This window comes from Sminthopsis crassicaudata, chromosome 1 (genome assembly GCF_048593235.1).
Source record: "Sminthopsis crassicaudata isolate SCR6 chromosome 1, ASM4859323v1, whole genome shotgun sequence".
Classification (NCBI taxonomy): Eukaryota; Metazoa; Chordata; class Mammalia; order Dasyuromorphia; family Dasyuridae; genus Sminthopsis; species Sminthopsis crassicaudata.
Genome location: NC_133617.1, coordinates 109703350 through 109729367, shown reverse-complemented (window position 1 = coordinate 109729367; position 26018 = coordinate 109703350). Strand labels below are relative to the sequence as shown.

General features: G+C 36.1%; 1 protein-coding gene across 2 annotated transcripts in view; it reads right to left on the bottom strand.

Annotated features, from left to right (window-relative positions):
- The window catches only part of ANXA13 (annexin A13), a 74000-nt gene that overhangs the window by 5635 nt on the left and 42347 nt on the right, over positions 1-26018 (bottom strand). For both annotated transcript variants that reach the window (XM_074266041.1, XM_074266033.1), the window contains 8 exons: positions 25019-25113; positions 23128-23298; positions 16494-16527; positions 16310-16389; positions 13884-13952; positions 13397-13498; positions 5747-5822; positions 739-851 (listed from right to left, as the gene is read on the bottom strand). In XM_074266041.1, the coding sequence (XP_074122142.1) occupies positions 739-851; positions 5747-5822; positions 13397-13498; positions 13884-13952; positions 16310-16389; positions 16494-16527; positions 23128-23298; positions 25019-25113 (740 nt within the window). The remainder of the gene's footprint in view (positions 1-738; positions 852-5746; positions 5823-13396; positions 13499-13883; positions 13953-16309; positions 16390-16493; positions 16528-23127; positions 23299-25018; positions 25114-26018) is intronic.

Sequence of the window (26018 nt, the reverse complement as noted above, 5' to 3'; positions counted from 1 at the left end):
GGAGGAAGAGAAGTGATAGTAGTAGGAGTAAGAGTAATAGTTGTAGTGGGGAGAAAATTGGCTTACAGCAGTTCAAATATTCCCTCTTACACATATTGGCTGTGTGACCCTGGACAGATCATTTTATATCTGTAAAAAAAAACTCTCAAAAACTATTAATTTCAGAGAAAGCACCAATTTTCCTTGTTAGAAAGAATTTTCTTATGCAGGAAATTCTATACCATTGAAATCACAAATATATTTCCTATTTTTAAAATATAAAATATAAAGTAAAGCATGGAAATGATGATCTTGGGCAATATGTGTGATGATGATATATGATGATGATAATAATAGTAATAACTAGTTTTTACAGCTCTTTAAAGTTTGAAGAGTGATTTACAAATATTCATTCATTTTCATTCTCACAACAATCATGAGAGATGATTATTACTCCATTTTATAGATAAAGAAATCAAGGTTAAGTGGCTTGCCCAGGGACATATGGCTAGTGAGGGTCGGTGGCAGGATCTGAAATCTGGATTTCTAGATTTTCAACTTCAATACTCTATCCACTGCACTGCCTCAAACAGGGACTTCTATTTGTTTTACTTTTTCTGTAAAATCCCTCACACATTGCCATTTTACATAGAAACAGACAAATAAGTAAACAAAATCATCAAACTGTTGCTTCATAAAGACTTCTTGATATTAATGCTAAGAGTCTCCTCAAAGTACCATTTCTGTTCTCTTACTCACCTCAGCCCTGGTAACAATGATTCGGATCAAAGTCTCTTCATCAGTCCCAATTCCTTTCATGGACTTGTACAGGAGCTCAGCAAAGTAACCTTGACAGTCTCGGGCACATTTCACTGGTCAGGACCAAGGGAAAGGAGAAAATGAGTCATTTTTATGCTCCATACTTACTCATATGAAAGGAAAACTGAGGTAGCTGGACAAATTAGGTTATCAAAGGAGATCACCAGGCAACAGCTGCTTTTGAATCCACTGATGATGTTAAGGCAATACTTGGGTGGAGGTAGCACTTGTGGAGAGGAAGGGTTAATTCTAACTTGTCATAAGATGGGATTTGAAGTAGGTCTTTTGTGCAAAAGCATCTCATTCAGCCAAAGTCACACTTGGACAATAATTCTGAACAAAGGAGATTTTCTCCTATTTTGAAGAACCTTATGGGAAAGGAGATTTCATATCATTTTCCCAGATGAGGGTGGAAAAGGCTTTATGGTTAGAATATAGTTCTTCATAGTCTAAATTCTCCACTAAAACCTCTCTACTGAGGAATGCTAACTCTTCCTGGCATGGAGATACTCCTAAACTCTCATAAGCATACACTATGGCAGATCCTACTAACTTGGAAAGCCTCTTCAATTAATTGCATACCTATTGTCCAAAGACCATGTTAGATAAGTTCATTAATAGAGAATTAGGTACTAATTGATGATTTTTTTTTAGTCACAGAAAATTACTAGTGTCCTGTCAGCATCTTAATTCAACAACACTCATGTTCTTTATTTCCAAATCTTCCTTTCTTATGAACTTTCCCTAGTTCTATTAAGGGCACCGTCATCCTTCCAGGCACATAGATCCACAATCTCAAAGTCATCATTGCCTCTTCACTCTTACTCAGCCTTATTCCATGCAACTAGTGTGGAACAGTGGATAGAGCACTGGGCTTGAAACCAGGACAGAAGATTCATCTTCTTGAATTCAAATCTGGTCTCAGACACTTAGTAGCTGGTCAAGTCACTTAACTGTGTTTGTAAAATGAGCTGTGACCCCATTTGGAATTTTCTTGGCAAGGATACTAGAGTGATTTGCCATTTTCTTCTCTGGCTCATTTTACAGATGAGGAACTGAGGTAAACAGGATGAAGTAAGCTAAATGCCTTATTTCAAGCCCAGTGCTCTATCCTGCACAACCTAACTGCCTTTTGTATTTGTATGTAGTCATTTCTTTTCCTGTAGGTCAGGGGTTGTTTTCATTTTTTTGTATTTTAATTCTATTGCCCATCACATAGTAGGGGCTTAATAAATGCTCTTTGCATGAATTTATAAAGATTACTTACTAAGGCATAGAGGGGTTGTGGTATGTTTCAGTGAAAGGACCATCTTCTCTGATGAAATCACAGATATTTGGAGTACAGCAGTACACATAAGCCACAACTCTTAGATTGCAGTTGAGTTCCAGATGGAATCATGATGAACTCGTCAGCAACTTCTCAGTACAATAAAATTTCATATCCCCGAATACAAATAAATTGCCTACAATTTTTGTTTCATAAGCTGGATAATTTCAATGCCCTTACTTTTTTTTTCCTTTTAGGTCTTATTTTGTAATCCTCAGATCATCTTTATGGTTCTTCTCTGAATCTTCTCCAAGTTCCTTTTAATTTGTGGGACACAGAAATGGACTTTTGTAAACAAATTTGTCCAATGCTTAGTAGACATCATTCTTTCTACAATCTTTTTCCAACAAGTACTTTCTCTAGAATAACACAGCCTTACTTTATTAATTTGAGTTCACCTCATGATTTTCTATTAGCCCCAGAATTTATTCTTTGGCATTCAGGCAAATTTTATTATTCTTCACTCAGAGCTTAGTTAGTTTATTTCTCTTTTTTAGAGAGTCTTGCTGTCATATCACAATGATTCATATCAACAGTTTAGTCTACTAAAATCCTCCAATCTTTTTCATGGAAACTGTTATCATGCCTTCTTCATCTTCATTTGTGAAATTGATTATTTGATCCCAAATACAGATTTTTACCTTTATCTGTATTAAATTACAATCCTACATTCTAATCTGTCAAAAATTTTTGGGATCTTGATTCTGTCATCTCAAATGACTGAAAGCATTTAAATTTTTCAACCTATCCTTTTATTATTGAACATATTTGCCCCATTCTTAACCATACCTAGCTTGATGGAATGTTCAGATTTGTTAAACATGCTCTCTTTTCAAATCCTGGATGATTACTAAAGAAATTACAGTGGATTCAACTCCTGGACATGTCATTGATTAGTATTCCATCTCCTGAGATTAGCGGTTATCTATCTTTATTAATAACATTAGCAGTTTTAACCCATATTCACAGTACAGTGATGATTCGACTATTAAAACAAATATGTGAATAAAGTGAGAGAAGTTTTAAAAAAAAACACTAGTCATTATTTATAATTATTATAAATAATGAAGTTAGCAATAGGGCATGTGTGTCTGTCACACCTCAGCAGGTGATCAATCTTGTTTCCAAAATTAGCCTCATAGATTATCTGTACTCATTAGCAATATGAGAGAAAGATAGGCAGTTAGGTTTTCCCATGACTCTAAACAGGGCAGAATAAAGATTAAAAAACTGTCTCCCCTGAAACATTTGTTTTTAGCTTGTGGACAAGTGTCTCCTATAGGCACCTGTAGTTTCCATGGTGAAAGAAAAACACATAGTTCAAACCCATCCTTTCCAACTAATTAAAGATAACTTCTTAATCCTTTCTTGAAAAAGATACTGATACTGAGGGAAAATAAGGAATCAGAATTGAGGGTGACTGATTTGGGGGTTGTTAATATCTGAGATTCTGAGGGGGCAAAACAATTTTTAAAGCAAGCCTTACCCTCCTATAGTTTTCACACAATGATATCTGTATATTCCATATTTACTTACTTATTTCTTCATGCATTTCCTCTCCCTTCAATTACTTGGAAAAATATGCTATTTTTAAAAGAATTTTCTTCAAGTGGACTCTCCTTGTGGTCAATGATAGCAGGAATTTATTAGAATTGCTAAGAAGGATGTTCCAAGAGCTATAAATAACTCAGTTTTGTAGAAAGGAAGAGTGGTTGGACAATGGGCACATCTCTATGATAGCTCCTCCTACACTCTCAGAAGGTGAAGGATAGGAAGGAGGAAAGGAATCAATCAGATAGGCTGTCATTGATTGTGAGTCTGGGAGTCACTGTGGTATCACACAGGGGTAAGCAAGAATATTTCACTGTAACTCCTTCTCCAGTCAAATGTCTACTAAGAATGAATGATGATTAAATATAGTTACCCATAGTTACAAAGATTTGTATCATTCCTTTTTGAAGAAATATTTTTTAAATTACATTTTAATTTGGAGGAAGTATGTTTTAAGTGGAACAAAGGTTGGACTTGAACTTAGGGGAACTCTAGATTCAAGTCTTCCCTCGGACTGAACTATTGTTTAGTCATGTCTGATTCTTGATGACCCCATTTGGAGTTTTCTTGGCTGAAATACAAAAGTGGTTCATCATTTCCTTCTCCACTTCATCTTACAGATAAGAATTGAGGCAAACAGGGTACTTGTCTATGGTTATATAGCTAGTAAGTGTCTGAGGCTGGATTTAAATTCAGAAAAATGAGCCTTCCTGACTCTAAGTCCACTGCTCTATCTACGGTGCCACTTAGATGCCTAGACTGCTACTAAGCTGTGTGATTAGGGCAAAATCATTTGATTCTAAGGAGTCTCAGTTTCATAATCATTAAAGTGGCAGTAAAATATCCAATCATCTGCCACACAGAGTTTTATGAAGATCAGGTGATACAATAATAATATTAGAAGCTAATATTTATATTGAACTTTAAGATTCTCAAAGTGCTTAACAAATATTATTTTGTTTGATCCTCACAACCATCCTGGGAGTTAGGCACTATTCCTCATTTAAAGATCGGGAAACTAAGACAGATAGAGATTAATTGATTTGTCCAGGGTCACACAGCTAGTCATTGTCTTAGGCTGGATTTGAATTCAAGTCTTTCTGATTCCAGATCCAGTGCTGTGCTGCTTAGTAGTTTCATAATAAAGTGTTTTGTAAACCCTAAAATGCTATTCAAGTATTAGTTATTATTATGAATTATGAATTTTGTGGCCATTTGAGATCCCAATTTTTCATTTGTCTCTTCTCAAAAAGGAATCTGGGACAATGATGTTTAAGAAGTGAAGACTTCTGTCTGGTGGGGGGGGAAGGGTTTGTTAAGTCTGAAGAATCCAAGATCTTGTTTAAAGAATCCTTCTTTAAGCCCAAAGCACAGTCTTTGTGCGAGATCTTATGTGTTTATTCAGAATGAGTCGTGAGCAACACTAGGGACATTCATGCCTACATAGATCATGGCAGAGGTTCCACTAATCTGAATGCAAAACTAGTGTGGATGAAACAATCAATTACTGCCATTATTTTTTGGAGGGAGAAAAGAAATGTTTGGCAATTTGAGAACATTTTTAACTTCCAGGATTGTTTTTTAATTTTTTTCACATTGTCCTCCTTCTTCTGGGAATACTCCTTTTAGTTCCCTTTGGTATGGTGCCCTGGACTCTTTACTGTTGGATGGTGGACAATGGACAATGCTTTCACTCTAGGTCTCGAAAAAAAAAAAAAAAAGGCTTCTGCCAAGGCATGCTCCTCTTGTCCCATCTCTGCTATTTCCTGCCTATCGGCAAAGACTGGAGAGTGAGTATCCTGGTGTTTTCCTGGCAAGTTTTTAAAATCAGGACTCCCCTCCCCCTTCTCACAGTAGATTTCTTTTTCTTTCCTTGTTTTTTTCCCAAAAAGAGGTCTTTTTCTTTCAAAATGTTAAGGGAAACAAAATAGAAGAAGGCATCCTTGACTCTTATGTGGCTTATTGCTTGGATTCTATTTATCATTACCATTAATTATATTAGTAGGTTTCAGACATGGGCTGTTAAGAATTGATTATATTGATGAGGGGATTCTCCCAACCTGATGTTACCTAGAGTTAAATAGGCCTTCTTCAAATCGCCAGATGTTTCTTCTTCAATGGCCTCTTCAATATCCTTGCCGATTAACTAAAGATAAAATCAAAATGCCGTTGTTATTAGAAATTTTGGTGGTTTTTTTGTTTGTTTGTTTGTTTTTTCAAGGAGGGTGTTAACTTCCTGGTTAACAGAAGCTACTGAGCCATGGCAGATTGAAGTCCAGCAGTTTAACTTGAACCGGGCCATACTGGTCAATGCCAAGTCTCTTATTGCTGTCTAGTTCAAAAATATGAGATCTAATAGATTTTGCCCTGAGAAAGTAACTTCAATTCCTTGTGCCTGTTTCTTTATCCATAAGGCACAAAGATGAATTTTTATCAAGATATATATCAAGATCTGATCTTGGGTTCAAAAATGGAAGTATACAAATAGAGGAATGGGGGAATCATACAACATGTGAAGCCATCTAAGTATTAAGATCAAGGAGTATTTAACTTTAAAGATAATTTAAAATTTAGGTCACTTAAATAAAATTGACTGAAACAAGGGATTGTATTCTATTATAGTTAGAACACATGTGTACCATTATGTAGATGCAGTGGTATGACTTTTTAGAAAGTATGATGTTATACTAAAATGCTGATCAGTCTGGTGAAGAAGGATCAAATCATGCATCCATTGGAGGACCTTGCACTTTGCAAATTGGCAAAGAGACACAAAATGGAGTCAATTTAGGAGGGACTGTATGAAAATAGATGTGCTAATTCATTGTTGGCAGAGCTACAAATTGCTCCAAACCCTCTGGATGATAATTTGGAATTATTTAACCAAAGTGACTAAGTTGGTCATACCTGTTGTCTTAGCAATCTGACTACTGAGTACGTACCCAAAGGAATTTAAAGAGAGAAAAAAATTGCAATGTGTATCAAAACAGTACCTTTTTATGGGATTTTGTGGGATTAAGGAACTGGAGGGATGTCTGAAAAAAAAAACCCACTATGGTTTATGAAAATGATTATGGTGCAGTAAGAAATGGCAAATGTGAGGAATTCAGAAAAAAACTTCAGAAGACTGGTATGAATGGATGCAGAGTGAAATCAGCAGAATCCAAACAATAACATACAAAGTGACTACAATAATGTAAATTAAAAGATCCCTAAAAATAGCTGATGTCTGAGCAAATGACAAAAAAGCAATGACCCTGGAAAAGAATGGAATATTTATCATTAGAGATCTGGGGGACTATATTGTATGCATTATTATACTCAGTCATGTCTTGCTTATTTTTGTTCAACCTCTTTTCTTTGTTACAAGAGAGGACTCAATTCCAGGAATGGAAGGGAAGAGAATGTTGAAGAATGTGTCCAGATGACTGTGATATAAGAATAAAAGATGATTTAGTAGGAGATGTATCATTATTTTTAAGTGTCTACTTTTTTTCTGACATCAGTTAAAAATTTATTAACATACTCTTGCAATTAATCTTGCCTCAATCTCCCCAATTACAAAATGAGCAGAACAATACTCCAAGAACCCATCTTCTAGAATGGGTGAGGTTCATAGAAGATACAGTATTTGCATTTTGCAAACCTTAAAGAGCTCTATAAATGTGGGCTAGTAAGTAGACAGCAAGCTGAAGTAAACTTGAGTACTTTAAGGTCTACAAAATAAACTTTCTTCTCTAGGAGGGATTAGGGTGAGGTGGGGTTGGAACAGATCACTGAGAAAAGAGATCACAGCTAACATGACCCCTTTCTCATTCTTTTTCACTATCCAGATTTGGTATTTCCTCTGTGGATGGAATTAGAATGTAGAAATAGATGCAGTCCAACAATGTAGAGTCATAGAGAATTTGAGGGCCACAGAGAGGTTACATTATTTGCCCAGGATCATACAGCCAGCATACCTCTAAGGCAAGATTTGAAAACAGATCTTGCTATTTTCAGGGCAGCCTTTCATCCACAGTGCCAAGGCCGCCTCTCTCTCTTGAGTCTGGTGAATGTCCAAACCATCCTACAATCCTCATAGGCCAGTATATCTCCCTGAAGCACCACACTGCACATTAGGCTTCTATTCAAATATTTATAGACTCTGAAGTTTAGTGTAAATTGTGATTAGCTTAACACAAATACTGCCTGGGCCAACCTCAGGGCAGGCAAATAAAGAGAAAGGCAAGTCTTGTTCTGAGTTTGGGGGAACATGTTTGGAAATCAGAAATATTGAAAGCCATTCCTTGGGAAGAAAATATATAACACTGAATTTGATGAAGAACTGTACTCGGCTTTATAAATAATTGGGGTCTTGCATAAACACCACTGGATTTTATGTAGTATGTTTTGAACATTCATATACAAATATAAAATACCCTACAGGAAACAATGATGACATGATGAGGGGAGGGGGGAACGGTTTGTAGTACATGGAAGCCTAGCCTTCAAGCAGAAAGTATTTGATTCTAGGGTCAACTACTGAGTTGAGGGAGTGATTTTTCTAAAGTTCTAATTTGAATTTGGAGACTTACTGGCTGTGTCATCTTGGGCAACTGACTTAACTTTTTAGTTTACTAATTTCCTCATCTGTAAAATGAGATTGTGGGACTTGATGACCTTTAAGGAAATGGAAAGGAATACGTATTTATATAATGCATACTATATGCCAAACACTAAGTTAAGGCAACAGTTGAGGCAGATTTCAAGTGATTTGCCCAAGCTCACATAGCTGGTAAGTATCTGAAGTTGGATTTTAACTCAGATTTTCCTAATTGCAGAACCAGTATTCTTTTCACTGAGTCACCATTTTTCTCTAAGCCACCATCTAGATTTAAATCTATAATCCTGTGCTCTATGATCCCAAAGACTGGGTTCAAGTTGTACCTCTGACAACATTCTTAATTCTGTGACCATGAGAAAGCACCTTATCTCCTTGTCCCACGTGAGTCTCTAAACCTATAAATTATAGATGGGGTGAAGGGAGTTTTACACTAGGAGTTCTCCACATCATGAAACCTAGTTCAGAATCCCTTCCCCCTTAAAATAAAGTGCATGTAAAGACTTTGTGAGGTTCTGAGACTACATAATAAAATTGTTAGTCAGATGATAAGTGTTGGTATAATGGTAGGGGAACCAAAAAGTTCAAATCTAGTCTCAAACACTTACTGCTGGGTGACCTTGAATTAGTAAATTTCCTCAACTGTAAAAATAAGGATAATAAAATAGCTTCAACTTCCCGAGGTTGTTGTGAGAATCGAATTAAGATACTATTTGTAAAAAGCTCAGTGCCTAGGGTGTAGGAGATGGTATATCAATACTTCTTCTCTTTCCCATATCCCCAGTGACCCCCGTTGTGTGGTATTGGCAATCTGGTCAGAAAATAATTATGGAAGATACTTTCTCCCCAGAACTCCCTGAATCCACTAACCATCTTTGTCCAGCTCTGGAGAGCTATGAGGTGGGCCCAATATTTAGGTGCCTGTGTTTTAGCATTTAGTTTGACACATTTCTTACTCTAATCTCCTTTCCCCTATTTGAATAATGGATGTTTTTTGCCAAAACATAGATTGCTAGTAGGCTTTTATTTTCTTTTTAAACCTGGCTAATTGGGGTTTCCCACCCATGCAGAAAACCACTCTGCTAAAAATCCCTTAAATTAGATTACTGACCCCAGCTGGGGGGAAATATTTTAACCATGAGGTTCATTTTTCTTTTTTGACCCAGACCTGTAATTTTTTCCTGACTCCAAGGCAGGCTGCTCTCCATGACACCATTCTGCTTCTCAAAGTTGACTTATCTACCCCCAAATATGTGATTTAGAAAGTGAGAAGAATACAAATTCATATTTCTGTATCTCTTTAAGATTTTTAAAAGTTTCCTCCCAACCATTTTGTGAATGAGGCTATCTATCTATGTATATAACTATGTATCTCTCTATCCATTTATCTACCTCCCCTTCTCTCCCTCCTCTCTGTCTTTCTCTCTGTCTTTCTGCCTGCCTGTTTCTCTCTCTGTTTCTGTCTGTCTGTCTGTCTATTGTCCATCATCAACATTTATTAAGCACCAGTGCTAACCATTGTGCTGGGAATACAAAGACAAAAATGAAACTCTTCCTGTCTTCAGCAAGCTTACATTTTATCAGTGGAAACAATATGCATACAGATAAGTGAATTCAAACATATACAAAAGAGTTCTGGGCCTGAAGTCAGGAAGACCTGAGTTCAAATGTGACCTCAGATACTTATTAGCTGTGTGATCTTGGACAAGTAACTTAACCCTGTTTTCCTCATTAGTAAAATGATCTGAAGAAGCAGATGGCAAACCATTCTAGTATCCTTGTCAAGAAAATGACAGATAGAATCACAGAGAATTGGACACAACTGAAACAACTCAGAAATAATATAGCACCTACTATGTGCCAGAGACTGAGTTAAGCACTTTAAAGAAAAAAAAATCTCATTTGATCCTCATAATAGTCCTGGGAGCTAAGTGCTGTTATGACCTTTATTTTATAGTTGAGAAAACTGAAGCAAACTGAGTTTAAGTGACTTGCTCAATATCACACAGCTAGTAAATGTATGAGAATGGATTTGAAATCAAGGGTTCCTGACTTCAGCCTCAGTACTCTATCCACTAAGTCACCAGCTAGTTGCTTCTTAGAAGTTCTCCCCTTCTTAAAAGTTCAGTTCAAGCTTCACCCCCTAAAAGAGCTTTTTTTGTTATCCCTCCTTCATGAATACATCCCAATAACACAGGAAGGACATTGAACACAATTAGGGAAGAACTTTAGGAAGGCAGCAGTGGCAACTGGAGGGACCAAGGAAGGCCTCATGTAGGACAGCACTTGAAGTGACCTTTGAAGAAGGATTTTGAGAGAGTTTAAGATTGAAGAAAGTCAGGGATGATATTCTGGTGTGAACATGATTAACTGGAAGGATGATTGTGTGCTTGACTGAAAGAGGGAAATTCAAAAGGAGTGGGAAGAAAATAAGTTTTCTGTTGGACATGATAAGTTTGAAAAGAAGCTTTGAAATTATCAGTAGGCAGTTGGTGATGTGGGGCAGCAGAAGATCTACATGAAGTGATTACTAATATATTGGAAATTGATCTAGGAATCATTTTTGGAAAAATGATTGTTGAACCCATTGGACCTAATGAGTTAGGCAAGAGAAAATGTATATAGAGAAAGCTATAGGATTCAGGACAGAGATTTCAATAATATTTGCAGTTATAGGATGGGATGTGATAATCCAGCAAAGTAGACAGGAGAGGTCAAAATAGTAGGAGAACCAGGATGGGAGCAATGTGAGGAAAACCCATAGAGAGTTTACAGGAGAAATACTGGTTAAAGGTGCAGAAATATCAAGAAAGTATTAGATATCAATGCCATCTTCATTTTTTACAGATGAGGAAACTGAGGTTCAGAGACATTAAATGACTTGCCCATTGTCAGAAAACTCCTGAGAATAGCATTTTTGCACCCAGGTCTTCTGATTCCAAGCCCTGCATTCTTTCTATTACACTGTCTACATTGATATGATTTTCATAGCAGGATATATACAGTAAGGATATATACAAGATGTCAGATCAGGATTATAGCACTTTGGGCCAAAAATCATTGCAGCTTTATAGAGCTGCACTGATACTTTAAAAAAATAATAAAGATGAAAACAAAACCCAGTTGAAGGATTTTTTGGGTTTAAGAATATGTGATATTTTAAAGATGATTCATCAAAAAAAATTAGCAGATATCACTATATTGTTTTAATTGTAGTATCCAAAGTATGAGTTTTTTTTTAAAAATATTTTTGTTGTAAACTTAATAATAATGAACAAAGCAAATAAATAAATAAGCCAAATAAAGAACAAAAGCTTATCTAAAACCCTAAGCATTCAAACAGGGTAGAACAAATGAATTAACCAATAAAACCTAAAATTGCTTTTTTCCTTTGTCTCTTTCCAGAACTGTATGAATTTTCATTTCCTTCCTTCCTCCCTTCCTCCCTTCCTCCCTCCCTCCCTCCCTCCCTCCCTCCCTCCCTCCCTCCTTCCCTTCCTTCCTTCCTTCCTTCCTTCCTTCCTTCCTTCCTTCCTTCCTTCCTTCCTTCCTTCCTTCCTTCCTTCTTTCTTTCCTTTCTTCCTCCTCCCCCCTCCTTCCTTTTCCTATAAATTGCCTGATATTATGAAAGAACTAGCAGGAATCACAGAGAGAGTTCAGGCTGGAGAATCTTGAAGTTTTCATCCATTTTCTGGCACTTACTTGCTGTGTGGTCCTGATAAATTACAGATGGTCTAAGTTTTAAGGATAGTTTCCTAATCGTTCAAATGAGAACAATTTCACCTTTCCCATCTATCTCACAGACTTGTTAAAAGAATTCAAGGAGATAGAAAAAATGAAGGGACTTTAAAAAGTTAAAAACACCATTGAAAACAAATTCAATACGGGATGGAAAAAGCACTAGATTTAGAGTCAGAGCTTGGGTTCACATTCCAGCTCTGTAGTTTATTCCTTGTGTGATCTTGTTCAAATCATTTCCCCTTTGTGGACTGTAGCTCCTCATCATAAAACGAGGTACTTGGACTAAATGATCTCGGAGGTCCATTCTAAGTCTGTTTGTGATTCTAGTGTCCTATGGCACAGTACTTGAAAATCCAGATCTGCAACAGTAGGGGCCAAAGGGGAAGGGAGAGTGTGGAAAGAGCCATGAGTGGTCCAGGTATCTGGAAATTAGTTCCCTAATTTTGATTCTGCCTGGAAGATCTGCAGGGCTCACCTTTCCCTTCTAGACCAAAGTACTCTCATTTGGAAAATGAAGTAGTTGGACTAAATCCTTTGTAACTGTCCCTTCCAGCTCTGAATTTTCAGATTTTAAACCTAGTTTACTCACGGTTGTTGTAAGTCTGGACTAGTTCCTGAATTCCTCTGTTTGTTTCCCTATTTGTGAAATGAATCTGCCGGACTAGATCACCTCTAAGATTTTATACAGAGTTCTTGGATTCTAACTTAAGTAGAGCCTGCTTTGAAAGTGAGAACATTCTGCTAAAGAAGATAGATGACTCAATTGTAATTTATAGTCTGTGAGAGTTGCCTGGGGCGGGGGGTGCCCTGAGAAGCTAGGGACTAGTCCATCCTAGGCAGGATTCAAACTCACTTTCAAAGCCAGTCCTTTAAAATGAAAGAACTATGAAGTATCTCCCTCTATGCATAGAAAAATTCCAGATCTATAATAATTTCATTAAATCACAACCTTTCAGGTACACTTCTCAGGATACCAAAGGGGCACAGTCTTCTTTGTGTTATTCTATGCCCTTTTGAGTTGAGATCATCTTAGTAATGATAGTTCATTTTCCCATGGGTTTTACAAAGCCTCCCTCACAACAACACTGTAAGGCTGACAAGATGAAAATCATTATCCCCATTTTAGAGATGAGGATCCGAACCTGAGTGATGTGCAGTGTGGCCAGGCTCACACACTTAGCCAATGCTAGGACTCATACTCAGGTTTCAAGGAGTTCTACTCCTTAATTATTATGTTGACCTTTGCCCTAAGGTCCCAAGGATAGTATTGTAAAGTGTTAGGCAAGTAAACTTTCCCAGTTCTAGATCTCTGGTTTTGTCCTATTCTCTAACACCACTAATGCTAAAGTAACTGTACCAAGTACTAAATCACTTACAGTTTGATAGGCTAGGAAGGTAGCCCTCAATTGCTTGTAGTTCCTCTTTGTCAGGATCTCATTGAAAGTCAGTTCATCTGTGCCCCAGCGATTTTCCCCTGCCTTCAAAGTTCAAAGAGCAATATTTTATTACAAAATCGTCTTTTAAAAGTCTGAAAGTGCTATTTTTTTTTAGCACTAAATGTCACTTAAAAGAAATTCTATGCATAGATTAGAGATGTTTCACTTATGCCCTTTCAGCTTCTAACAGAGGTGAATAAGGGCATCATATAAATAGAGAATAATAATCATTTATTGTATTAGAATGAAAGACCTATATACAAGTGAGCACATTTTAATTTAAAGATAAGAGCACATTTTCATTTCTCAGATAATGTAATTACTTCCCGAGTAATTAAAGTCACCTCTCCCATACAGTGAGAATAATATTAAGTGATAAATCTAAAAGAAAACAAGAAGTCTGAGACTGGTACATCCTCCCACTTACATCATAGAAATCTTTTGCATCTTGACCAGCTAGGTCTTTATCAACGTTCTCTCCTTCATCTCGGTCAGCCTACAAGAAGAGAAACATTGTCAGCTACAATTGCTAAGTGACCGTGGAAAATAGAGAAAAAAGTAAAGGATTGGGGGGTTCTCTCTGATTTGGTGAAGGAAGGTCTGACCCAAGGTTCCTTTTAACTTGGAATCTTAAAATCCTATGTGGGAATTCCCACAATTATTGCTCTTTGCTGCCATCTTTTGGACCCTGTGATTAGAGCGATGTCACTTGAAATAAGGAGTAGAATTTCTCTCTCTCTTTCTCTGTCTCAGTCTCTCTGTCTGTCTCTGTGTCTCTGTCTCTCTCTTTTTCTCTTTCTCTCAACTAGTTCCTTAATCTGACTAATTCCAGGGCTGGAAGGGCCCTGAGGAGACTAATTTGTCCATTCTTTGCCAGAAATTATTAATTTTTTTTGAAGGATGTCACCTCTCTTTAAAAGATCTCTGGATAGAGAGTGCAGAGAAGAAGGAAGGAAAGCCTTCTGAAGGGCTGACATGAAATCTTCTCTCATCAGCTTGTGTCTTTTCTTGTCCTCTCCTGCCAGTATGTCACCACAGAGGGATGAGGACTTGGCAGGGGTGTCAATCATACAACAAAAGGGATAAATAAAGCTTGCAAAGACATGGTGTATTGGATGTGATGTAAATCAATGAATTGTCTATTTAGTTGGATGTTCAGAGAGCAGGACAATGTGTTCCCATAGTACCCATTCTGAATGTCCTGTTCTGGACATTGAACAGCTGGCTTTTGTTGTCAGAGATTTTTTGCTTCAGTTGATTGGAAACAGTCAAAAGGTAAATATGGTTCTTTTCCTTAATTAAATTCTGGTTAAGAGAGTTCAGTCTCATATAACTTTCTTATTCCCCCAATTTTGTTATCTCCTGGCATCTTCTCTGAGCTGATTGTGATTATTTAACCTTTTATCAGTGCTGAATGTTTCTTATTAACTCCATTCCCCAGAATGTTTCCCTAATTCAAGGAGGTCATCAAATGAAAGTTTTTATTTGGAATTAGAGATAGTAAGTTGTAGGGCCACCAATAATTTCTTCTAAATCTTAATAGTTCATTAGATCTATCATGTCCTCATTGTGACTATTCCCTCCAAAGATATAGTATATAACCTTTTCGTGGCTGCTCATTCTGTCCAGTTCTCTCTCTTTTCCATCTATAAAATGACCTAAGGGAGTCCACCTAACTTTTGGGGGCCATCTGTATAGTTTCTTATGGACAGCAATGAGCTATGTGAGATGTCCACTTGTTATCCATTCCTCTTACTCTGTGATTGGCTCAGCATTTCTATCTCAGACACTTAATAATCTTATGATTATGGGCAAATCATTTAACTTTTCTGACCTTTAGGTTTATGACATGCCTATTAAATTGTCAGGTGTATTCTCACACTTAATATTGTAAATTCCAGTCTTATTCTACATGAATATCTGATGTTGAGTGAGGTAAGCAGAACCAGGAGAACATTGTTCATAGTAACAAGAAGATTATGGATCAACTGTGATGGACTTAGTTCTTCTCAGCAATGCAATGATTCAATGCAATTCCAATAGACTTGGAATGGAAAATGCCAATCACATCCAGAGAAAGAACTATGGAGACTGAATGTGGATCAAAGCATGACCTTTTCTCCTTTTTTTTTAAACTTTCTTATGTTTTTTCCCCCTTTTGATCTGATTTTCTTGTACAACATGACAAACATGTAAATATGTTTAAAAGAATTGCATATATTTAACATATTAGATTGCTTGTTGTCTTGGGAAGGGGGGAAGTGAGGAAGGGAGGGAGGAAGGAGGGAAAGAAGGGAGAAAAATATAAAACGCAAAATTTTAATGTTTAAAGCTATCTTTACATTTATTTAGAAAAATAAAATATTATTTTTAAAAAAGAAAGCAAAGTCTTAGAAAACATTAGGATTAAGGAATCACAGAGATTCCTTTAGCTTTAAGATCCCCAAATGTAATTTAAGAAAAAACAGTTTTACCCCAGGAATTAACCAGCTGAATCTTTTAATAAAATGTATCATCCTCCAAACACTTTGTTTTGCAATTTTCAGGACAGAACTTTGGTGCATGTTATTGTTATTCAGTTGTGTCTAACTCTTTGTGACCTGGTAAACCATAACACATCAATATTGTCTATGGGATATTCTTGGCAAAGATAATGAAGGGATTTGCCATTGCCCTCTTTAGGGGATTAAGGCAAATAGAGGCTGAGTGATTTGTTCATCCAGTAAGTGTCTGAGATCAAATTTGAATTCAAGTCTTTATGAGTCCACCCCCTAGTACTCTATCTACTGAGCCACCCAGCTGTCTATAGTAGCTCCAATATAAAACAAGAGAACAAAGTCCCTGTTCTCTTACCTGTAACAAAGACACGAGAATCTTTTTAAATTGTCCACTTGTATCACCTTTGATATCAGATTCAAGGTTACTGTTAAATACTATTAGAAAAGAAAAAGAAAGAGAAGATTTATTCTCCCATGCATATTGTGAAAGCACCATACTTTCTCCAAACAAGGTGGGATTGAAACAAAATTTTACTTACACCTTTGGTATGCTTCTTTTATGGCTTTGATTTCCTAGAGAGAGGGAATAAAAATAAATATACCAACATCAGATTAGTGTGCAATGGACTCTAAAAGGAGACGGATACACAGAGAAAGGAGCCATGCCCTTATTTTCCAGGCTGCTTGATGCCATTACTACTGTTTAAAAACCAGAAGTTCATAAATTTGTAATCTGAATGGATTTATCTAATCCACTCATTTTACAGATGAGAAAATTAAAGTCCAAAAGAGTTAAATGACTTGTCTAAAATCAAACAGGTTATAAGTGGATCATCAATTGAGATTTCATTTATAAATCTTAAAGTGCTACATATACATTAACTATTCTTCTTCTTATTATTTTTAAATAGCAGAAAACTGACATTTCAATTTGAATCCCCTGAATCCAAATCCAGAGCCTTTTTTTCCTGTGCTATGCTATCATTAGGGATACAGATTTCTAGGCAAATTATTTTCTAAATGCCATCAAAGGCAGGGTTCGACTTCAACCCCAAAGTTTTAAAGCAGGTAATATCTGGTTAAAATCAACACCAAGACGGCAGTGCAGGACAAAGGCAGAGAGGTTGGGATTTAGAGTGTGCAAGTAAGACCAATGGAAACTGGTTGCTTTGTCTAGGTCAGGGGAAGGAGTGAGAGATTTACTTGCTTACAAGTTATATTTACTTATTCTGTTCTGTTTTATTCATGATGTTTGTTCTTCCCTCTCATCGTCCTTCTCTTCTACTTTCCACTTCAGTTGCCTCCTCCTCAGTGACCTTTACCTTTTCCTCTTTGACTTCCCAGACTTGGGAACCCCAAGAATGACTCTGCTTTAGTCACTTTGTTTTCATCAGATCTAATCAGCCAAAAATGTAAGAGTGGCCATAAGCCTAGAGTTAAACTAGTTTAAATTAAAATTTAACTAGAATTTAGAATTAATTAGAAATTATAATTAAACTAGAATTAAATTAGATAAACTAAACTGCACCAGACCTAAAATATATCAGAGAAACTATGACTAAACAAAACTTTTGGTGGATAGAAAACCAGTAAATTTGGGTTTAAGTCATGCCTCTGACATACTGGCTGTATGAAAATAGATAAATAGTTTAAGTGTTCTAGGCCAGGGTTTTCGAATTCAAATAGAATCAGATCCCTACAGGAAGCATGATGACTTAGAAAACCACAAATTAACATAATTTAAGTTTTGTTGCATTTTTATTTTATTTTGTTAAACATTTCTCCATTATCTTTTAATCTGGTTTGCAATGTTTGACATTGTTCCAGGCATTTCTCTAAGGTTATAAATTGCAGATATGGTGCCAAATTGTGTTTATAGAGACTATTTTCCCATCTAGGAGGGTTCCCTATCTTACTAGAATCATAGGTTAGTCCCTATTCTAAATATTAATGATTATTAATTGTTAGTTATCAATTAATAATCAGATCAGACATTATCTCTAATTTCTATTCTTCCCAGTTGCCACTTGTCTGTGACACCTGAAAACCTGAAAGAGCCACAAAAAATCTGTGTGGACTTCTTGATAATCTATGATATACTGGATCTTGAGTCACACTCTGGGCAAAGTGATCATTTTGTGGAAGAAAAGAAGTACTGGGTTTTAGGAAATGATTGGTGTGAAACATAAGGCATCAACAAAATCTTGAAAGATGAAAGAGGGACACCTACATGGCACTTAAAACGCTAGCCCTAGAGTTAGGAAGCATGAAGTTCAAATATAGCCTCAGATATTTATTAGTTATAAGACCCTGGGCAAGTCTTTCAACCCCAATTACCTCCAAAGAAAAAAAGAGAAATGAAACAAAAATTCAGAGAGAAAAATTTACTTTTTAAGTTGGAAAAGCATTTGCAATGATAAAATATGTTTGGTGAAACTTTATTTATAATCACCTGTCTTGGGCAAGTGCTTTTGTAGCTATGCATCTCTAGTGGCCATTTTATAATAATAATAACTTTCATCTTTATGGTGTTTTATCCTCACAGCTACTGTGTAGAGGTAGATAGCACAAGGATTATTACTTCTATTTTGTAACTAAAGAAACCTGTGGTTATTATAATTCAAAGAGCATGGCAGTTGGAAACAGAACTGGAGGTCAAAGCTGGGCTCTATTCCTTACTATGTGGATCGTATGGCACAAGTCATTTAATAACTATTAGCCTCATTTCCCCTTCTATAAAATGAGAGGGTTAGGCTAGCTGATTTCTAAAGTTCTAAAGTTAAAACTTAGAACAAAACTTCTAGTCCTAAATCAAGATCTTGGTCTCAGCAGGATAGACACCATGAGAATGGACAAGAATAGAGTCCAAAGTCTTCATTGTCTCCTTCACAGTCTGTGTCTGTCATAGTCTGACCCAGTCTCAGTCTGACCCAGTCTCTTTCAGCAGTGTGACAGTCTGCCAGTCTCAACTAGTCTCCCCCTTAGTGCAGGAGGCAAAGTCAAGAGAGCTACCACAAAGCTGGTCAAAGATAGAATATCTGTCTTCCTTCTTAGCTCTTATGTACCTTATTGGAATTACATGATCACATGTCAATTAGTGAAGGGTGAGGATGGTTTGATTACAAGAAGAGGGCTCTTCTTGCTATATCTTGTCTCATTCTTGATATTCTGATAGACTTGTGATTTCATCTGTGTGAACATGGTAAGATGCCTCCACAGATCAAGAACCCTCTTCAGCTGATCATTTTGTTTACTTATGCACATTGTATATCTTATACATATTCTTATACAAATTCTTCCCTTCTTTCCTCTTTTCCTTCTTCCCTCCCTCCTTCCCTCCTTCCTTTTTTTCTTCCTTTTAAAACCACACATGATTTTATTTGCGTAGGGAACTCCTGATGAGGAAATTATTTCTATTAATGAAAGCTGATACCTGCTTTGCAACTTACATTGTGTTGTTGTCTGGGAGTCTTGAGAGGTTAAATGACTGACTTGCCTTCTGTTATTATCTTGGGGACATAACAATGTACACTTAGGAGTGCTTCTCTTTTCTCTTATTTCTTCCACATGACTAGTATTGTCAGATAACACGCACTTTCTTTATAAGAACATATTATACGTAGGAAAAAAAATTAAGACAAGATACTACAATTTACTCTTAGATCTCAATGGAGTGGGACAATAATGGAATTAGTTTAGGAATTCAGAAGACTTCATTGATTGGTATAATAATCTCCAAAGAAGTGCTAGCCACTAGAGGGAGTGTCTGCTCTCACATAAATCCTCTTTAGTAGGGGTTTCTGTCCCATCCAACTATTTACCTTCCTTTTATGTGTGTATGTGGAGAAGTTTGAGATCTTGTCAGTCACATTAAGTTTTTCCTTAGTGGATAATTAGGAAGGAGAAGGAAATATTTGTGTAGTAATAATATATTGGAACTTACCTCACCAAAATGTCAGCGAGGGAAAGCATAAATATTGTTAGCCTCATATCATAGATGAAGAAACAGAAGTTCCAAGAGGTTAAGTGACTTGCCTATAATCAAATCCCTGATTAATTTTTGGGTCACAACTCAAACTCATTCTTAAGTTACCGATATGACCTTTAGGCAAGTCACTTCTCTCTGGGACTCAGTTTCCCCATCTGTAAAGTGAAGGGGTTGAACTAAATAGTCTTTTATATCTATGTTTCTAGGATCCATCCATATCCATATATTATTTCTACTATACCCATGCCTCATTAATAACAAGAAATCAGCAAATGAAGCATTTAGGTTTTCAAATTGTAAGGTTATATACAACCGCAGAATCTTAGAGTTGGAAGCAATACCAGAACCCATTTTGTTCATTTCCTTATTCCATAAATGAATCCTACTCTCCTCAAACTAAAATGGTCACCCAGCTTAGTTGTTACTGTTACTTCCAGTGAAACTTCAAGTGAAACTGTATTTGAAACAGTAAAAAAAGCATTTGAACAAAAAGATTTACAACTCAGGAGAGTTTTTTGTAAAGAGAAATTTCTTGACTTTTTTTTTTTGCTGTGCTTTACAGATTCTCAAAGTTGGAAGGGGCTTCAGAGGTCACTAAGTCCAACTCTTTCTAACTAGGAGTATTTTCTATAGCAAGTGTTCCCTCATAATTCCCTTAAATATTTCTAATTAGTAACCCAACTACCTTCAGAGAAAGCTTATGCGACTTTTGGATGACTCTAACTGTTAGGAAATGTTTTCTGACATCAAGTCAAAATTTGCCGCTGTGTAACTTCTATTCATTGTTCCTAGCTCTACCCACTGGAGACAAGCAGTCCTATTTTTGAAGATTATTCAAAGAGATTATAACAATTATTCTGAACCATTTTACCACAATGATTCAGGACATCATAGTTCAATGTAGCTGTGATAGCTTTTTGGGTAGTTGTACCACACTATTAATTCCTGTTGAGCTTGAATTCCACTAAACCCCAAATATTTTTTCGCATTTATCCCCACTAATTTTCATATTTTATGTTTGATTTGTCATCCTAGGTAGCTGAAATCTTTTTAGATCCAAATTCTCTCATCCAGTATATTTACAAAGCATTGTACTATCTACATAATAAAACAACAATAATGAATTTTTTATTCCAGCATAAAAGTAATTGCTAAAAATCTTGAACACTACAGGACCAAGGACAGATCCTTGTCTTTCCTCTTATCTCCCTTTCAAGATAGACTCCTTTATGACTACTCTTAGGATCTGTCCATTCAACTAATTTCCAAACCACTTGACCTTATCATCTTCTAAACTATGTCTTTATCTGTAAGCATAGCAAGAGAAAAATTGCTAAATGCTAAGCTGAAAGCTATGTGTACTATGTTTCTAGAATTCTCCTGATTTACCAATATAATAATCCTGTCAATAGAAAAAAAGGTTAATATGGCATGCCTTGTTCTCGAAGAATTAATTCTCTTTGTGATTACCACTTCCCTTTCTAGATGTTTACTAAGCATTTTATAATATTGCATTCTAGAATTTTGCTAGGAATCAACATCATATTCATTAGCCTGTAAATTAGTTACTCCACCGTTTTCTCTCATTTTAAAAAAATGACATTTGCCTTTTTCCAGTCCTATGGCACTTTTGTCATTCTCAATGCTCTTTCAAAAGTTATATAGACTCATTAATAACATATACCAGTTTTATTTTAGTATGTAAGAATGTAGTTCATTTGGATCTGATATCTTGAACTCATCCTTTTTTTAATGCATTAAAAACGTGAATAAATCTACAATGATTTTGTATATTTGTGATTCCCCAGCAATATGTGACCCCATACTATTTTACATTTTTATCAATATCTTGCATAAAGACATAGGTGACATACTCAGCAATGTGCAGAGGACTCAAAACTGGGAGGAATCACTGATACTTAGGATGATAGGTTTGGGATACAAAGGGATCTTTGATGGTTGGAGTAAGGGGATGAATATAATTAGATGAATCTCCATAGAACTAAATGTAAAAGTCTTGTACTTGGATACAAGAAAATTATCTTTACAAAGATGAAATTAAGAAGATAGATGGATAGATAGCAGTGTTAGTGGGCTACAAATCCAATATAAGTAAAAAGTATAATGTAGCAGCCAAAAGAAGTAATTCAAACTTGGGCTACATTAAGAGGGGCATAACGTCTAGGAATAGAACAGTGCTATTATCACCATACTCCGTCTTCTTTAAACCTCATCTGGAATTCTATATTCAGTCCTGGGAGCTATGTTTACGAAGAACCTTGATAAGTCTGAGACTGTCTCAAGGATGCTGGAAAGTATGATATGCATGTCATATGAGGATCATTTAAAGGAACTGGGCATGTTTAGCTTGAAGAAAATGACTGGGTGATGACATAATCCAATCAGGCAGTCAAAAAGCATGTATTAAGTCTCTATTATGTGCTGGGAACTGTGCTATCATGTCACTATGGCATAATCAGTATCCATAGTATTTGAAGATCTGTTACATGGAAAAGGGATTAGATTTATTCTGTTTGGTTCCAGAGGACAAAATTAGGCAAAATAGGTAGAAGTTTCCAAGGAGTCAATTTAGTGTGATATCAGAAAAACCTTTCTAGAATTCTTGCTCTTACAAAACAGCGATAATCTGCATGCAGAATTAGGGAATTTCCCTTTCTTGGAAGTCTCCAAGCAGAGACTAGATGGCCACTTATATAGTATATTATGGTGGGACTTCTTTTCCCACATAGGATGGACTAGTAGCCTCAGCAGAAGTACAGTGGGTAGATCTAATTGTTAAATTTTCAGTATTATTATTTACACCCCAGAAACTGGCAAATGCTATGTATCTTGTGCACATATCTTCCCACACTCCCCTCCTCCCTCTTTCTCTCTGATGGCTAAACACTGATATACTCTTGAAGTTCTTTCCTCTGATGTTCAAGGGAATTCTTTGTTATTGTTATTATGTCATTTATCTTATAGAGTGGGATATTTTAACACTGGAGCCAATCCATTAAAAAGATTAGCTGCTTTCCATACTTTGTCCAGGATTCTTTTCATTGTGGGAGTCCCCTCTCATACCGTAGTATTTTAAGGCAGATTCTATACCCCTAAAAGAGAAACATGTTCATCTTTCTCCTTAGTGGTGTCATTGGAAAAGCTCATGTGACTGTGATTCTAACCTTATTAGTTCTGGTGCAGAGAATCTCGATCAGCACAGATTCATCTGTCCCAATTCCTTTCATGGCCTTATGTAGTTCTCGGGCACTATATTCACTTGGGAGATCCAGAAGGGCTAAGGCTGTCTTCTCAAAATTCCCACTGAGCTCACTCTTCAGTACATCTTCCAGGTCCTACAAGAATACACAAAATCAATATAAGAAGGGGATACCCAAACTCTTTTAGTGTTCTCCTTTAAATACCAACTTGCAAGAAGGTCAGGTAACCTCACAGTCTACAGGTAATCTCTCATGGATACATGGACCAAAATCCAAAGAAGGGTAGCAGAAGCATGAAACTACTGATCTTCTTAAAGCCAGGATGGACCATATTGTCCAATATCCTCCTTTTATACTCTTCTGATATTGAAAGTTTAAGTGATTTTGTCTAAAGCCACACAGGCAGTAAGCATCTGATGTAGTATTTGAATTCAAGTCCTTTGATCCCAGAGGCAGTGGTTTTTCTACAATAGGACAGTATCTCCCACAGATGTTGTAAGAAGAAAGCTAAGTGAATTTTTCCCATGTCTTCCAGTTAATTAAAGAGGAACCAGAGTTAGAACTTATAACTTCTGACTCCAAGTTCAAAGCTCTTTTAACTTCACCACATTTACCCTTTTAATACAAAGTTAAAAAAAGCAGGAAAATGAAATGAGAAATGAAAAAAAAGTACTCCAAGATTAAATTGGCAAGTGGCAGGAGTGGGGAGGTGAAGGAGAAGGGTCAGTGTTTAGAGAAGACTTTGTGAAGAGATAGAGTTTGAGTTGGACCTTGAAGTATGAGTATAAATCAATTACCTGAAGTTAGGCTTTGAGGGAGGAAACATATTGCAGGCAAAGGAACAAGTTGAAGCCAAGACACCAAAGTAGAAAAGCACAAGGCTTGTTCTGGTAAAGATCAGTCATTTAGTTTGGCTGGAATATAGGAATTGCCAAAATAAAGAATGTACAGGTTGGGGTCAAATCACAGAGAATCTTGAACATCATGAAAAGTAACTACTGAAGAAAAAGTAAAGGAGAAAGCAGAAAATAAAGGAGAAAGTAAAAGAGAAAGTAAGTAAAGGAGAAAGCAGAAAAATGACAGAGCAAACATAAGAACTAACCAACCCACAGCAATCTAGGACCCTTTAGTGTAGTAGCAAAAAAACCCAAAAACCAAACCAAAAACAAAAACAAAAAATCTTCCATAGCTCCTAAGAATGTCACTTTATTATGATACTATCCCATTCCACACCATAGTAATAGTTCATATTTATAAAGCCCTCTCCATTTTTTAATCTGTTGAATTACCAACTTAAAAATTCAACTCAAATACTTACTATGAGGCATATAGTGGAAAGAATACTAAATCTAAAATCAGATGAGAATAAGTAAATCCATAAAATTAAGCAACAGAAATTTGTAAATTACTGATCCAGCTGCAAATTTGCAGATGGAACTTGCCAGCTTTTAAAGAAAAAAAACCTCTCTATTCCAGGCTTTATAAAAATAAAATAAAGCCAATATTTTTTTAAAATTTTAAAGGAATTTAAGAATAGTCAAGTCTAAAACAATAGCAACTATTACAACTATTACTAAAAATAACCCATTAGTTTTGAGAAATCAACAAAAGGAGTGTTAAAAATAATTTTGTTATTTTTCAATATTTTGAATTAGGAAGAGTGGGAAAACTTAAAGACCAAAGGGATGCCAAAGAATAATAACAAATATTTGTTAAGCTGATACTATATGTTAAGAAAGATAAAAAATTAGATAAAACAGCTCATGCTTTGTTGGAGATGAGTCTAATGTGAAGGGTATAAGTATGACAGTTTGTGTGAATGCCATACATATAGTGCCATATATCTTAAACTTACCTTGCCATATGTGGTCTTGTATTTCTCCTTTATTTTTTGTCTCTGGTCTACAGTTCTGTTTGATAAGACTTCAATGATGGCACTTTCATCAGTTCCTAAGATACAAAGAAGAAAAAGGAAGCCTAATTGGACAAGAAAGGGGCTTTATATTGTCTAAGCAGGGGAAAATTAACTGCTGCCTCTTGGCCAGTTACACCCTTTAAGTCAAATGTGCAGTAGAGCAGATTGAACTCAAAACTTTGCTTTCCTGTAGTTTTCATGCACTGATAAAAGATTGCATTTCCATCTCTTTTCCTTCAACAAATACTTATTGTACATCTTTTCTGTGTGGAATCCTCTGCTGGACAGATACTATGAAGGATATGAGATGAATAAAAAAAGCAATAATAGAATACTCTAGACTAGATATCAGGAATCCTGGACAGAAATCCTTTCTTATCCAACTAACCCTTGGTCTCTTCAAATTTCTGAACCTCATTTTCCTTGTCTTTGATATGAGGGACTTGCACCTAAAGACCACTTCATCTTTAAAAACTCACTTTTAAGAATGAGTATTGTTGTCATTATTTTGTTAATGAATAAACTGAGGTGAAATAGGGTCCAATCAAAAGTGTCAGAGTCAGGACTTGAAACCAGATTTCTTATTGCTAAGTCAAGAATTCTTTCAACTCCATCACGTTTCTCTCAGCTATGCTATGCTAGACACCAACCAACTAGGAGCCAAATTATCTATTGTGCCTCCACCATATTTTTTATCTCTCCCCTTCTTTGTATTACTTTCTTTCCTTAATACATTAATGTTATCACTGCTTTCCAGATAAAGTGGACCATTCCTGCTTATTCCCAAATACTGTGCATTTGCACATGCAAGGAAAGGATCAGAATCTAAAAGACAGAATTTTGGACTTGGAGTCAGAAAGACCTAAGTTCAGATCCAGATTTAGTTAGCTATGTAACTCTGGGCAATTTGCATAACCTCTCAGCCTCAGTTTCTTCATCT